The 17,364-nt window shown below is 41.6% G+C and overlaps 1 protein-coding gene across 1 annotated transcript in view; it reads left to right on the forward strand.

Annotated features, from left to right (window-relative positions):
• The window catches only part of kif13ba (kinesin family member 13Ba), a 98,597-nt gene that overhangs the window by 18,544 nt on the left and 62,689 nt on the right, over positions 1–17,364 (forward strand). The window contains exons 3-4 of the mRNA XM_080730735.1: positions 12,612–12,624; positions 14,763–14,823. Of these exons, the coding sequence (XP_080586861.1) occupies positions 12,612–12,624; positions 14,763–14,823 (74 nt within the window). The remainder of the gene's footprint in view (positions 1–12,611; positions 12,625–14,762; positions 14,824–17,364) is intronic.

Genomic DNA, 17,364 nt, shown 5'->3' on the forward strand with positions numbered 1-17,364 from the left:
AAGAACCTAAATATACAAAGAAATTATGGACATATTTGACAACTTTCTACTTTAAAAAATAACATTGATGGTGGAAATAGCCGATCTACAAGCTCACAACGCGTCGCGATGCGACGCGTTGTGAGCTTGTAGATCTGCTATTTCCACTATTTTTTACTTTAAAACAAATATATATGAAACATTTTCAACATTCACGATTATGACGATTATGAAAAAATAATCGTGATTATGTAAAATAATCGCGATTATGTAAAATAATCGCGATTAGGCGATTATGTAATAATTGTGACAACCCTACCTGTATATACAGTTGGAGTGGGTACAGCATTGTATAAACAGAGCTATATCGTCGTTATATACATGTTGTATATTATATACAGGGTATAAAGCTTTTTATATAGCTTCTTTTGCAGTTGCTTTGGATGGAGCCTCTTACAATGTAAATGTGTCATTATTGCAAATTCAATATACTGTTATGAATACGGTTATGAATCCGTTCTGTTGGTGGTTGTGGTTGAGCTCATCAGCCACCATCACTCAGGGGAGGTGGGGACTTGTTATTTTGTGGAGAAAACTGACTTTTTCAACCATTAATTAAACACATCTGACTTTTCCCAAATTCACCAGCCACAATCAACTTTTAGTGAGGCCGACACAGACACACAGCCACGGTTGACTGTTTGATGTTGAATTTACACGTGTGCAGACTGTGCACATGACTATCCATTTGTAGTTACTGTTACATTATGCTGCTGTCATATGTCGGTAATACTGTGATTTTTGATACTGTGTACACCAAAGCAAATCCCTATATATTTGTCATATTCAGCAAATCAAGTGATTCTGGTTAAGTGCTGCTTTTCACTTCCATCTCCCATAATCCTTCTCCCATCCATCTCACTCCCACATGCACTTCATGTAAAGAATCTCCTCAGCAGTTATTTCTCCTATTTCATTTCCCAGCACTTCTCGCTTACTGTATATCATTCTAGGGTTACAAGCGCTAAAGCTCAGTCTGAGCCTTGTAGTCATTATTCCTATAGTTGGCTGGATTGTAATATTGAACTGAAGCTCTAGAGTTGGGCAAACGTCTCTATTTCCAGACCATCTTATTGGCATTAACTGAGATGCCAGTATTAGGATCCTAATATGAATGAGGCGGTGTGAGAGGAGTTACCCCTGATGAAACCCTGTGAAACGTGGGCAGTGGTGCAGTGGTGATTCAATGTTTGGGGGGTCGCGAACGTCGCTCGACACCTACTCTACAGGTCTATTGATATGCAAATAGGCTAGTTTCTTTGTTAAACGGTTGTCGAGGTGTGAACTTCGGGGGGTGCGAGACCCCGGCTCAAAAAAGATATGTCGTCGGGGGCGCGCGACCCAAGACTACTGCAACTGAACGTGGGTGACTGAATCTCTTGAGTGTGAGATCATTTCTCTGAATGATGGCTGCCTAAACGTTTCATGAAGAAGGAAGGAACCTCATGCACTTCAGGAAGTTGAAGGAAATTCAGCATTGACTGCGAGTTCTGCACGGAATATTAATATTATATAATTACATCGACGAGATTTGATCATTGCCCATTGAACGGATGGATGGATCGATCAATGGATGATTACACCCTTTACAATATCTTAGATTCTATGAGTAGTAACATTTGCAAAAAGTGCATAGTGAGCGATGTGATATTTTATGTAGCTTTTGTCAGTTCTGTCTTGTTTACTTTTTGCGATAGACTGTTCACAGAGCGAAGAGAGGTGAATGGACCGTACATTAAATGCACAGGACGGGGAAGCGTTTGTTTCTACCAGTTACATTTTACCAAAAAAAAAAACATATTGCATAAATTACCATAAAGATAGCATTAACATTGCTGGCGGCGTTCTTCTCCGACTGTGAATACACAATGTCCTTGTCAATGGGCACAACCCTATGAAGGTCACTCTACAACAGCCTGCTAAGTCTCCCTCAGAGAGTACCGTCAGCGCAATGCCTGATATGTACAAATGTGTCAACATAACAGATTGTACCTCGGCCATACTCTCTCCGTCCCCACTCCTCCCATCTTCCAGCTTTTCTTTTGTGTCATCTTTTTTTGCCCCAGCTATGGATAGTCCCAGGGAAAAGAGAGTTTGAGAAATGAGTGGTGGGGGTGGCGGGTGGGGGGGGGGGGGAGGAGAGCGACAAAGATGTGGGGAGAGAGAGAGACGGAGGAGAGGGGAAAGCATCCATGCGAGCAGTTATTTTTTAAATGACAAATCAGATGAAGTGGAGGAGGGAAAGGAATGAAGGATACAGGAGTGTTGTTGGGGGTGGTGGGGGGCTCTCACGCCTGCCTTGCTCTTTCTTCTCATTGGCCCGACCGGTCCTGTCTAGCCGTAATTGGGGGTTGCGCACCCCGATCACCGTCGGCCTCTGGACTCGCCATGACAGCTGACAGTACAGCTCACGTCAAAAAGCAAAACGTAACATATAGAATACTGTACGTTTGCAGCCTCATTTGTTGCCTTAGCAGGAGAAGAGGCCAGAGAGTGATAATTATCAAACGTAAGGGCTGTCACGATTGACATTTAACATGACTATTAATTGTCACCCAAATAATTGCAATTAATGATTTAATTGTGTCTTTGTCGTTGACATTACATTTCTGTTTGGCTTTTAGGCTTAAGTTGCACATGGCAATCATGACACACAACATAAATATACAAAGAAATTACTGACATATTTGACAACTTTATACTTAAAAAAGAACATTGCTAGTGGAAATAGCCGATCTACAAGCTCACAAGCTTGTATATCTGCTATTTCCACAACTTTTTGCAAGTGTTTGAAACTATATTAACATTTCTCAACATGGAAACGATTATGACGATTATGCAAAATAATTGCGATTACCTCAAATAATTGCGATTAGACTATAGACGATTATGTAATAATTGTGACAGCCCTAATCAAACGCAAAAAGTCATGTGGAGGGAAATGACAAACCGACAACAGCCCTGTTCTCCTCTCTGGATGAACACAAAAGAAAAACAAACTAGAGGCCTGGTACATAAATCAGGCTCTTATCTCCAGATAAGCCCCCCTCATGATGGGTCCCGTCTCAAAACGCATTCCAAAAAAACGGGGAAGCAGGTTTTAAATATCTCCCGGAACGAATGAATGCGCTCATAGCAGTAATTTAATGCCTGTGTTTTTGTAGAACTGTGGAATAGTTGTGAAATGTCAGTGAAATGTTGTGGTACAGTACATAACAGCCAGCCTGGCCGCTTGATAAAGAATGTGCATGGGTAAAGTGAAACAGGTGTGTGTTTCTGTGATGTGGGTGATTGTTCGTGTGTGTGAGTGTGTGTTTTTTGTCTTTTTGTGTGACGTGGTTGTGCCTGCTAGAGTGTCTGCTTGGCGTATGTGTACATACAGTATATGAATAGTCTTTGAGAAATGTGCAGGCTGCATTGTTTTGTATATTCTAAAGTTTAGTTCTACCTCAGGAGCAGGACCTAAAAAAGGTTCCAGGAACCTTTCGCCTGGAACCGGGTCGTACGCAATGGGAACAAAACCAGAACCAAAAAATAGGTTCAGTTTCCTGAATGTTCTGGTTCCACCTTGCAGTGGAAAAGGGGCTTATGTCTAGGCATGTGATGCGTGCTTGCGTGTGTGCATTCTCCTGCTGCTACCTTTCTGCCGCCGGCCTTGTCTTTTCTGTGCGACTGGAGCCAGCCAGCATCAGCTCTCTGATTGACTGCTGCCTTCATCCAGTTGGAGCGTCACTGCCAGGAGTAAGGGAGAGAGAAAGAGGAGGGTGAGGATTGAGAGGCCAAGAGGAGGAAGGAGAGATGTGTGATAAGAGGAAGAGGGAGAGGGCTGTAAGACACAGTTTAGAAAGAGCTGTGAGACAATAACACTTTGTCTGGTCAACTGCAAAAATGAATGACACTGATGATGAAGGCCAATTAGACCGCAGCAGCATCAAGGTTGTTTGGCTGTTTGCTTTACAATAAATGCCTAATTTTACTTGCAGAATACTGTAGGTGAAAGTGCTTTTGTTTTAGTCTCCTTTATGGAACAAGAAATGACAGTCCTTTTAGATTCTGACGTCATCGACTGTCTATCTATTGACCAGTTTTGCAAGCTGTTTTGTTACAGTTGTTGGTTTTCTTTGTTGGGTGTTCTGTCTCTGTTCATTTGTATATATCTTAGTACTACTTTTAGGTCATCAGTCAGTATTATTGTTCAGGTACACATTAAGTGACCAGTTTTGGTATAGCGGGCCTAGCGGCAAATCAACATCTCTGGATACAATATCCATGATCAAATGTGTTATGTGTCTGTCTCTGGTGTTGTGAAGGGATGGTTTGGTACTGTATTAATAACGCTCTGCAAATTAAATTATGCTGAAACAGGAGAAGAAAGGGCAGACCGATTTTTCTAAATAACTTCTGTAGTTGCTTGAAGGTTTATTATTAGTGAATTACCATTAAGCGTGAACCGTTGTTGCCAGGATACCAATCTGTTGTGAGAGTGAGAGATTGGAACATTCCTAAGATGCTTTGGAGGAAATTACATCAGTCACTACGGAGAAGAAATTACATCAGTCACTCTGGATATGAGGATCAGCTGTATTCTAAGGTTATAATGATGAGCAAAATGCCGTAAATTACTGCACATGCCACATATGAACGGAAATGTTTGTGTCTCTTGTTTTTATGATGATCTGTATTTGTGTGAGTATGGGCTTTAGAGCGACAGTAAACGTTTGACACCTGTTGAGTGACCTGACATACAGTAAGGATGTCCTTCCAAAAATCTTGTTTTCAGAATGGGAATTGATAGGAACGTTAAGTTATTGTCAATGTTAGCATTATTTGTCTAAACTTGATGGATAGTGTATAATCAGGAAAAAACGTGTTATTGCTCATCCAAGTACCGTACTGTACATCTCTGTTCCAAGTAAAAAATGTAATCCACAATGGAAGCAAAGTTGCGTTTGGAAATTAATTGAAATGTAAACTGAATTCATGCCTCATATCCACAACCTTTCCCCTCCTTTAGAAACCCTCCTCTGAGTCTGTTGACTAAAAGCTATTTGCACTTTCCAGACGGGAACCAACATCCCTCACACATGTCCCGCTGCAGTCTGTACCCAAAAGAACATTATAAGGGGGAAATAACTTGACAACCTAACAGTGTTGCGATCACAGAGATAATCATATGACCGTTATACCTCCCAAACCCTCTACATTACATTCCAAATCCAAACGCCCATTATGTTATATGTATTTGTAACAAATCACTTAATCACGTGACAGTCAGTACTAACCTTTACTGACCTCAGTGGAAACATCCAGTGAAAGAGGAGTTGATGTCTTTCTTTTGCGCGAGCACAGGTTTTATGGTTTAACAGTGGTCGTAATGCTCATTAACCTCCTTCTAAACCCTCCTTCACAGCTTGGCTGATGGAACGACGTGTGCACAAAATGTCACCCAGCCTGTCAGTTCAGGCAGACCATCAATCAAAGTGGCAGGATGTGTGATGGCATATTACCCATAAGCAGCTTTGGCAGCGCAAATAATTTGCCTCGGGGACCGGGAAGCATTGTGCCATTTTTAGTTTGCTGCATTAATTTGCATAAGAAGCAGTGATGAATTCATGCAAAAAAACAACAACAATCCTATGTATGTCAAGACTCTCCACCTTCTAACTGGTGTGTTGAGTAGAGCCACTATTGTCTCTACTCACTATCGTTGTATTCTTTTTTGAGCCAGTTTAGGTACTGTACTGCAGCTTTCTATTCTCCTTGCTAGTTTGCATAGTCTGTTCTCAACTCTGTTCGTGTGCTTGGTGTGTCATACTGTACCAGATAGTTAACCACATTAACCTTAGCTTCCCTATTGTGGAATTTCTGGGTATGTTGCAATAGCCAAACATTCTGTGAAAAGAGCTGAACATTCTGTGAAAATAGCAGATCTACAAACTCACGAGAGTTCGCTATTTGACATAAAACAGAGTATATATGGTTTAAGTGGTTCTTAATCACATTCACCTGGCTTGTGTCCTAAATATAAATGAGTCCCTGTGGACTGCCGGGGTCCGGGACTTGAGGACCAGTGTTCTGATGTCTAGATGATGGATGCAGACAAACCTATCGGCAACATTCAAACCTCCCCCGCATTCAGTCGGGGCTGGCATAAATTCTTCCTCCCGGCACTGGGGTTAGAATAGAATAGAGCTCAGTCGAGCAGATTTTCTGGGCGGTGCGTTGGGTGAGGTGGGGCGGGGGTGGTAGTGCACAGGCTGACAGATCTTGAGCTCGAGCAGCCGACCGTCCATATATCAGCTCGGATGCCCCTCGTGCTTTATGCGCCCAGTTGCCAGAGCCATGCGGTTCTGCCAAGCAAACAGATGTCCGCTTGGGAGCTTACCAGCGACATGGTACCTCTACACACACAGACTAGCAGATAAATTTAGACTAGGGGTGCGTGCAACAGTTAAAGGTCGACTTCACCCATTTTAACCTATTTTCATAAAATTGGTCCTCACTAATGCTCATTATAATATAGTACCATTTTTGCCAGAGTTTGGTCTCGTAGGAAGGCTGTGGACAGTTCCGAAACCCACCTACCAGTGACATCATCGATGGGGAAAGCAAGCGAATAAAAAACCACAGGTTTTCTATTTATTTTTTTAAATGTTTTAATCCCTTAATTTTTGTAACTAATTTTTTCACCCATTGCCAATTGCCTAAACTGTAATCCTGGGCTCAGCTCTCCCTCTGCCACGCTTGGGGAGGTCCCCGAACTGAGCTCATGCTTGCTTCAGTACATGAGGAGTGAGCAGGCCGCTTATTTTCACCTGACAGGGGGAGCTTCCCCGGTTGGACGTAGCACGTGGAAGGAACACGTTATTCCAACCAGTTCCATTCCCCCTCCATCAGGCGCCCCGGTTGGCCAGGGGGAGGCATTATAGAGACCAGGATTACTGCATGTTTTTGTTAGGGTACCTACCCTAGGAGACACGGTGGAGAACATGCAAATTCCACACCGATTTTTTTGCCAACCCCACCTAGGGTGTGGGCGCTGATGACGCGGAGGAGGGAACACGCCTCCAGCGCCCACAGTGTCCCCTGGCGGGAATCGAACCCAGGATCTTCTAGTTGTGAGGCGACAGTGCTACTGACTGTGCCACTGTGCCCCCTGGCTTTCTATTTCTGGAAAGTTTGCATGCTATAATCGTGCATCCCTAATATTCAGTCTTTAGTGTCCATTTCATTGCATGGCTTAGCGTCATCCTGTCGAGTCAGGTGATTTAACTCATCTTAAAGCGGTTCACTGGGTTATCTAATATCTTGAGCCAGGGAGGGAGCAGCCAGGGAGGTGATTGTGTGGGCTGGTGGTGTTGCCACAATGCCGCGTCGGTAATCACATGCTGTATTTAATAGCAGCACACTGGGAGTGTTATCAAACGTGATGTGTAAATGATGTGTAAAACGTGCTCTGTAAATGGATTCAACAGAGGGCATGATATGCAAAACCAGCCGTGTGCTGTTGGATCCCGTGTGAAAAGTGTGTCTGCGAGACTGTAATATGTGAGTTTATAGAGTGTGATGGGCAAAGGGATGGTTGCAGCATGACCTGAAATTAAATGGTGAAAGGTTGACAGACAGTCAAACAAACTGGTTATGCAGAATGTGCCCTGGCCCTGGGTCTGTTTCACTTCTTCCTCAAACGGAGTCAGATTTGCCTTTTAGAATGTCAATCTCTGTTCCTTGTTGAATCCATTCATCTACTTTCCAGTCCAACACCACCAAAACACCACCATGTTGCGTTGGGTTATCTCTGCTCAAAAGAAAATCATTGTTTCTAAGAACATCCTTGGCAATAAAGTCTAAAAGTCTTCAGACCTTTTATTGTGTGCGCGTGCTATATGTGTTTGTGTGTGTATGCCTACTCTGTAATCTAGCCGCAAGAGGTCATGGCCACTTAGGACTATTTAATTGCCCAGTGGGTTTGTTGACAGCACACAGGAATCCAGTTAATTTGACTTGTGTAAAAATTAACGCTGTGGGTTTTATTATGTTAGAGCACTGCTGCTGTGGAGAAGTTGCACTCCCTACATCATGGACCATGTTTGCTGTACTGTATATGTACCGTAGGTGGTGAATCATGTTTTGTTTTTGTGTACATTGACTGTATTTGTAAGTGATGGTCTGATATATCAGATTGACTGATATACAGTATGGGGCATATCGGTTGCATTTGTACCCTATCTGGCTCATGCTGATATGGCAATTGTTTTTAGGGGTCACACAGCTATTCTGCCGGTCCCCCTCTCCCTTGTATCTCTGCGTCTTCTATCTAACCAGGAAAACTGCCTTCCCATGAGTTTGAAAATGGGGGGTGGCCATGGCTGAATGGTTAGTGAGCCTGCCTAGCCTGGGCCTCCAGAGGTCCCAGGTACGATTCCAGCTATTCAGCAATGTGTCGTCGAAGTGTCCCTGAGCAAGACGCCTAACCCCTAACAGCTCCCCCTCTGCGCTCCTCTGTGGGCAGCACTCAGCTGGGTGAAGCTGAAAACTGAAGTGGGGAACTGGGATCAGTATTAAAATTTTAACTTGGCACATAGTTCCAGTCCTATATGCCAAACGTCCTCAACTGGCCAAGTTTATTTGTATAGTACAACACAGGGCAGTTCAAACTGCTCTACTCAACACATTAAACATTAAGACATCAAGACAGCACAATTAAGACAAGTCAAAGCCAAATAAACATTATGAACAGTATGGGACATTTGAGTGTAATGAAATAAAACGAGTAAACCAATAAAACGGAAGAATAAGAAAACACAATTACAGTGCGGGGAAAATGTTTGATTTAAAAGAACTAAGAGTTGTAGCGGACGTGCAGTTTTCTGTCAGTTTGTAATCTAGATACAGTATGTGGTGCATACAAACTGAACACTGCGTCTCCACATTTAGCTGGTTACACACTGCTGCGGTTAGGGCTGTCACAATTATTACATAATCGTCTAATCGTGATTTCTTTTGACATAATTGTGATTATTTTTCATAATCGTCATAATCGTTTCCATGTTGAAAAATGTTCATATATTTAAAAAAAGGTAAAAAATTGTGGAAATAGCAGATCTACAAGCTCACAACGCGTCGCATCGCGACGCGTTGTGAGCTTGTAGATCGGCTATTTCTACTATCAAAGTAATTTTTTAAGTAGTAAGTTGTCAAATATGTCAGTAATTTCTTTGTATATTTAGGTTATGTTTCATATCTACCATGTACAACTTCAAAGCCTAAAAGCCAAACAGAAATGTAATTATCAACGACAAAAACACAATTAAATCGTTAATCGCCAATTATTTGAGTGACAATTAATCGTCATGTAAAATGTCATATCGTGACAGCCCTAGCTGTGGTTTTTCGTTGCGAAATGCGTTTTTCAGGGCAAGGAGAGAGAGAGAGAGCGTTGAACCCAGTGGTACGAAAACAAATACGAAACAGGCGGCAGTGTGCAAATGTGATTGACATTACGTGAGTTTGATTTCTTTATTTACGTGCTCCGAAATTCGCTCCTATATTCGTCCGAAAAAACGCAGCAGTGTGCAACGACCTTTCTGATTCTGGGGACGGAGAGCAGACCGGTCCTAGATGACCCAAGAGGTCTGGATGGTTCTTGATAAAACTAGCATGAGATCAGAATGACATGTATTTTGGCCCTAAACCAACAGCAGACAGTATTTTGAAATAATGTATTTTACAGACAAGGAGTAAAGACCTAAGAACTGGCGTTATACTTTAGATCAGGGATACTCAAACTTCTGAACCAGTGGGCCACATTACAAAAATGTCAAGGGACATTATTTGATAACTTCTCTTTTATTTGCTTTATTTCCACATAAGACAAGTGCAATGTGCATTATTTTATGGCTTGGAATTCCATTTATATTCTGTCAATGACACAATTTGTAATCAAAGTAATTTGCTAAATTTTGCTCTCTTTTTAATACTTCTGTGCAATTAGCATATTCCACACAAACACTAAAACAAACTACCGGTAATGTACATGTGTCTGCTATTTGTCTGGGCTGATATCTGTCTTCCTGCTATCAAGAGGGATAACATTAAAGATGGCTGAGCACATCTCTCTTTCAATTGTTATTTATGACTTGGCCCACATTTTACAGAAAATAGATAGTTATGGCTAAGGAAAATCAAATAAAATCAAACAATCTACTTAAAATAGATTAACTAAACAAAAATAGATTTGTTTAGTTAACAAATGGCTGATGATGTAATTGTTAAGTAGAGCTACAGTACATCTCTCTTTCATTTGATGTCCTACAATAACGTTTTGGGTATGCTAATTAGTCAGACAAAGACACCGGTAAAAAAGAAAAGAAAACAAAGAATAAAATCGGCGATTTCAATGGCCGCTTTCAATATGTTTTGGCCATTATTTCGGGAACGCAAGGTCCAATCTGCTCAGTTTAAAGCTTGTTGGATGTGTGACTTTGAGGACATTACGCTGGTGGGCCAGTCAAAATTGCGTTCCGGCCCGCGGATCGGAGTTTGAGTATCACTGCTGCCTGATTATGGATCCCACTGGGAAAGGTGGATGGAAACGGCATAGAGCGCTCGTTTTCACAGTTATTGTCCACGACATTGCAAGCGGCGGCGCGAGTGCCCGCGAAGAGTACAGAGTTCTCCTCATTAATATGCGTGTAGGAATCTTTGAGAACGAGAAGAGAGACCAGCCTTTCATTTTTGACCAAATATTGGAATCGGCATCGGCCATGACCGATGTTTCAGACGACCAGGCTCCTGTATATTTACTGTATGTGTGTAGTGTGCTTGTGCTTTCCTAAGTGTTTCTTCCATTCCTCCTCCTGACACACCCTGGTGATGACTCAGCATTTCAGTTGAAGTGGTGAATGCTGGAATTCCTTCCTACCATCAGTCATTCCGCTCACTCTCTCTCCCCTCCTCACTCTTTCAGCCCTCTCACTCTCTCACCCCTCTCACTGTCTCACTCTCTCACCCCTCTCACTCTCTCACCCCTCTCACTCTCCCCCCCACGTCACTCTCTCACCCTACTCACTCTCTCCCCCCTCCTCACTCTCACCCCTCTCAAGGCTCATTCATACTAGGGTGAAGTGGGTAGCTCCTCACTTTTTTAGGTGATGGGGTGATGTCGGAAAGTAAAAGCACTGCAGGGAGATGTGTCGGGTTTTGCGGTGAATCGCTCTTGTCGTAATAATGTTATAGTTTTCTGATTTTAGAAAATTACACTGCGGTGAACTGCCCTTCACCTTCTTTGGAGTATGAATGAGCCTTCACTCTCTCACCCCTCTCACTGTCTCACCCCTCTCACTGTCTCACCACTCTCACTTTCTCACTCCTCTCAATGTCTCACCACTCTCACTGTCTCACTGTCTCACTCCTCTCAATGTCTCACCCCTTTCAATGTCTCACCCCTCTCACTCTTGTCACCGCTCTTACGGTCTTCCCAGTGATCGTAAACAGCTAGCTTTTTAATGCCAACTGCTATGGCTACGCTGTATATTTTGCTTTAGCTGGAAGCATAACATGTCTCACACACACACACACACACACACACACACACACACACACACACACACACACACACACTTTCTCTCATTTTCAACCAGTCTTCGTTGTGTTAACGTGCATCCTAATACCAGTATGAGCCAGAGGCCTGTGTGTGTGTGTGTGTGTGTGTGTGTGTGTGTGTGTGTGTGTGTGTGTGTGTGTGTGTGTGTGTGTGTGTGTGTGTGTGTGTGTGTGTGTGTGTGTGTGTGTGTGTGTGTGTGTGTGTGTGTGTGTGTGTGTGTGTGTGTGTGTGTGTGTGTGTGTGTGTGTGTGTGTGTGTGTGTGTGTGCGCTGTGCGCGGGAGAGGGTGGCTCAGACAGTCTGCAATGTAGTTCTGCCTCTGGCCTAAATATGTGCCTCTACTGTACATTACTGACAAATGTGTGTGTGTGTGTTCCTACTGTAGAAAGACAAAGCTCTTTACTTAATTTGGCGTACATTATCTCCCTGGAGCCTATGGTTGCGCTCATTATCTGGACATACTGTACCTTTCAGTCTCTCTCTCTCCTCTGTCTGTCTGTATCTCTCTCTCTCCTGTGCTGTTCTTAATGTTAACCCAGTTCCTTACTCACTCTCCATGCCCTACTCTCACTGTCTCTGTCGTTTGCCCTTCTGTTTGTCTCTCATATATGACCAGTGTCTGTCTCTCACGCTCTTTCTCTTTCTTTTTTATGCCCCCCCCCCCCCCCCCCCCCCGATCTACAACTCTACCAGTTTCAGAAAAACTAAACCCAACCCAAACCCTGTGCTACCCATGTAGCTATGGATTATTTTGTGTGCATGTTTAAACCAGGGAACAGTAAATTAAATGGACCAGAAGGCTTATACACTGTACTGTAGATGCAGTCTGTTGTAAATGTCAAAGCTGTGGTTTGAAGTGAACCATGAACTAAATGTTTTTTCTTTGTCTGTCTGTCTGTCTCTTTCTGTCTGTTTGTCACCACCTCCCTGTGATCCCCACAAACTGTGACCTCCTGCGACATCATCAGGAGTCAATCCAAGGTAACGCATACACACACACATACACGCACGCACGCGCGCAGTGATTTTGTACTTCGTTGTCACGCAAGAATAGCAAAATCAGCAGATTTACAAGCTCACTCACATCACGATGTGCTGTTTTGTGTGGCTGTGTGTGTGTGCGGCTGTGCGCACACAAACATTTATTTTAAGATTTACCAGTACTTTGTGTGCACTAATTTCCCATTACAGAGGGCATTCTATATATCCCATAATGTGTTTAAACCACTTTCAACCTGGTGTCACTGTTATCAGCATGTCATCATTATAGATGAAAATTGTATTCACGATGATCTTTTTAAAATGTTACCTTTTATTTGTATTTTTCTCCACAAATGACAAAAGCGTAGCGAAAATGGCACACTTGCCCATGACTGTGTCTTGGGCACAATAAGTTTGAACACCACTGATCTTAGTGGTCTTTCTATAAAACTGGCTATAATTGCTTAGTTTACTCATAAATGTCCTCGCTGCTTTCTTTCCCTCAGTGGCAGTAGCCACAAGCCTGCAGACAATACATTTTGCCCAGTGCATGATTGATTGATTGATTCAAGAATGTATTAGAAGGTTGCATAGGAAGAAGTACAGTTTCATGACGGTACAAATCACTGGTACAAGGTCAACTAAAAGGAGATCCCAGTAAGCTTTTTGGCTTATTTACACAGGAAACAGACAGATGGATAGAATACAGTAGTACTTTGCATAGGATATCATCAGTAACAAAAGGAGAAAAAAAAACAGTCATAAAGAAAAAAAAAGAAAAGAAAAGGAAAATAAAAGAAAAATAAATAGAAGATATTTACAGTGGAAAACGGATGGCTACCTCCCAGGCATCACTGGCAGAAATGAATAAACTTGTGCACAGCCGTTGGCTTTGCATTACATAATATGGAGTTTGATATCCAACTGATCGTTTGAACAGTTTGAAATTTGTTGTTGGTCCGTTTCCCTGTCGAGATGCATTATTTGTCTTCTTGGTTACATAAAGATTGAATTATATCTACTGTATGTATAATATATTGTATATTTAAACTGTGTCCGAACTAACTCAACTTAACTCATTTACTCCCGGAATATTTAACCACACGGCTCGTCATATCACGGTTATTTTTCGTTTTTCTTACCTTTTTTAATGTGCTAGCAGCGTGTCGATTGTGCACAATGCGCTAGATGCATGTCGCCGTACAGATCCGATCACTAAAACATCCATGTTGCCGTGACCAAACATTAGCATGCTATAAACTCACACGCTAGTGCAGAAATGCAGAAGACAATAGGCAGGATCAGGAAACTCAAGAAATGAGCTGATAAACAGCTGTGTAATGTTAGATTGAATGCTGTAAAAAAGAAATCTCTCAAGCCTCATCATTGGTACAGAAGGCTTTTTAAAAATAGCCTATCATATCTTGTCATTGGTAGTGAGTGAGTTAAATGCCAGGCAACAGAGGGACAACTTTGACAAGTTGGACTTCAGGCTTGTTTGAAGGCTAAACACAATGTATCCAACCTTCTAAGTTCCTAATGCTGGTACCTGCATGTTGGGTGTTTTTACCTTTAGTGTTTCAGACACAAATATCTATGTATGACCTTTAACTGTAGGCTTCATGAACCATTTAATGATTTAGAAATTGGTAACTCAGGAAAATTGCCATAGGGGAAAAAAAAATAATAATAATAAAACTACCTACCCATCCTTCCCATGAGGAAATACAATAAAATTCCTTGCTACCCATCATGCCCACAAAAAAATAAATAAATAAAATAAATTCCCTACCTACTCAGCCCTAAAATGACAGCCAACCGTTAGGTCTTTGTTAGGCCTAAGACATGCATGCATCTGCATCTACACACAACTTCTCTCTCTCCTCTCTCTCTCTCTCTCTCTCTCTCTCTCTCTTTCTGACGATGAATACAAGGTATTCATTGCAAATGTCTTCTGAAATGTTTTATCCTTGGGATATGATTCTATTTCGGTATGCAGTGAAGTCACTACCGTATTACTCTTTTAAAGTTGTCTATGACACTGTTACTGTCTTGCAGTTTGATTCCCATGCGTGGATCTTTCTCTTTCTGTCTGTCTGTCAATTGATATATTATTTTCCCTTCTATACCTCTTTCAGGTCTTCGCCTATGACTACTGTTTCTGGTCCATGGATGAGTCTGAGAAGGACAAATTTGCAGGTGAGCATATAGATAGAGACACTATCTTGACTATTTATATAAGTTCTGTTTATCGTTATCACGATGTGTGTATTTAACCCTGCAAGGCCCAGTGTTGCTTTTTGGCAACATTTTTTAAATCATTTTTTAAAAAATGTTATAATTAGTTTTCCTGTTCTTTTTTCACATTAACATCACCATTAAATCCTATTGTTTAGTATTACAATGCCATTGGCCACGATATTTGCATATAAATACCCCCCACAGAGAATGACATTCACACCTCCCAGAGAAGTTGAAATTCCAGCGTCTGGACGAACAACATCTCACATTTTAACTGAAGCTATTCCTCACTAAAACATAAGTAAAATGCCTGTAATATTGTTTTTCGTGATCATTAGAATGTCTAGAACATGTACATATGTTATTATTGTGAAAAATATCCCCAAAATGCAAATTAGAGCATGATTTATGATTTATGGCTATAAAACCTTACAAAAACATTAATGTTTTAACATTACATTTTCCTGTGATTAGGACTCCTACAACACCATCTGATTTTTTTTTATTTTTTTGGGCCAGTAGAAATTAATTCGGGTCTTGCAGGGTTAATATATGCATTAATTTGATAATACTTGTGTGTGTGCAAACGGTAGCCAAATTGGTTCCCATGTTTTACCATTGACTTTGTGTCACTGTTGGGTTTTATTATTAGGATGTTATTGACACTATCTCTCTGTTTTGCTAAGTCATTAAGGATGCCACATAGTAGTCTGATATTATGGATTCAGATTGTTTGCTCAGTACACTGCTATCAGTTTCAGATTCCCCATGTGATAGCATTTCTGAAGAACATATATTTATACATCTACACAATTTCAAGTAATGTTGCAAAGGTGTGTGTGTGTGTGTGTGTGTGTGTGTGTGTGTGTGTGTGTGTGTGTGTGAAATTGATCTGCACTCAAATTGCATAAGATGTACATTATGTGCGCCATCGACAAAAGCAAGTGTGTGTGTGTGTGTGTGTGTGTGTGTGTGTGTGTGTGTGTTTCACTACAGATGGACAGTTTGCTGTTTGTAAATGTCAACTGTTGTCTGAGCTATGTTCCAAATGTTATCTTTCTCTCTCTCTCTCTCTCTCTCTCTCTCTCTCTCTCTCTCTCTCTCTCTCTCTCTCTCTCTGTCTCTCTCTCTCTCTCTCTCTCTCTCTCTCTCTCTCTCTCTCTCCCCCCCCCACTCCCCTCTGTCTGTCTATAAAGCAGTCTGTATAATGTAGTGTTAATAATGGGCTACTACTGCCCCTCCATTCATCCATTCATCTCCAATAGAGTCTGCAGTTCACATGTAAATGTCACATTGAGACCTGCACTGTAGATCTGCCCGTCCGATTTAACGATTCGTTTCAAAGAGCCCTTACTGTCCATATAGTGGTTGTTAATGTTGTTATAACCTAATTTAAACTGTATATGTACATTCCATGCTGCCACACAGTGCCACAACTGAATGTCCAGTTTCCTCCTTGTTGTCAATGTAGTATACAGGGGCAAAGGGCAGAACATGCTCCCTTGCTTCTGGCATAAACCGTTTCCCAATGAATATTGGATTTAAAGCTGCAATCCATGTGTTTAATGTGTCTGTCTCTCTCTCCCAATGGAGAGGGGTAATTGCAACAATGCCTGAACTACAATAAAGATAGTGGTACATCTACAGTAGATAAATGCCATCTGCTTCAGATCACTGTATTGACACTGTCAACCAACCAGTCAGTGAACTCCCCCAACACCAGGGCATACATTTCTAAATGGAAGGTACTGTAGGAGTAGGGAGACTAGACTACCTCAAACTACTGCAGCTGTGCTAGTTATATTAACATACTTTACCAATCCAATCCAATTTATTTATATAGCGCATTTTACAAACACAGGGTTTCCAAGTGCTGCACAATAAAAAATAATAAAGTAATAGATTAAAACCCATAAAAGTAAATAAAAGCAGCAGTAAAAACATCGGCTATCAGCAGGAGGCACATTGTTCTAAAATAATGCAAGATAAAATAAAACAATACAAATAAAATACACCCCATAAAAGTAAATAAAAGCAGCAGTAACTAGAAGCAGTGCTCTTCCGAGCACAGGTCTCCATCAGGCCATGCGTCCTGGTGGTGCTACTGTATAATAGGCCAATGTAAAAAGGGTGGCATATGTTCTTCACCATAGATCTTTCATGGCAATCGGACGCTGCATGCATGATTTGAAGCATTGTGTTCCAAAAATGTGTTTTGCTAAAGTCTACCTGCTGGTGGCGCTATAACAGGCCAATGTGAAAAAGGTAGCATTTGTTCCTTGACCCAGTGGGAATATGTGTGGCAAATTTCACGGTAATTGCAAGCTGCGTTGATGATTTGAGGCATTTTGTTCAAAAACTGAGCAATCCTGCAAACGTTGGAAGCTAATATTAGCCAATCAGGATGGAATATGAAATATCAGATGGATCGGAGTTGATCACATGACTATAGAGATACTGTGTACCGATTTGCGTGATTTTTGGATTAAATCTCAAGGA

Source organism: Nannobrachium achirus, assembly GCF_963921795.1.
Source record: "Nannobrachium achirus genome assembly, chromosome: 7".
In the NCBI taxonomy this organism is placed as follows: Eukaryota; Metazoa; Chordata; class Actinopteri; order Myctophiformes; family Myctophidae; genus Nannobrachium; species Nannobrachium achirus.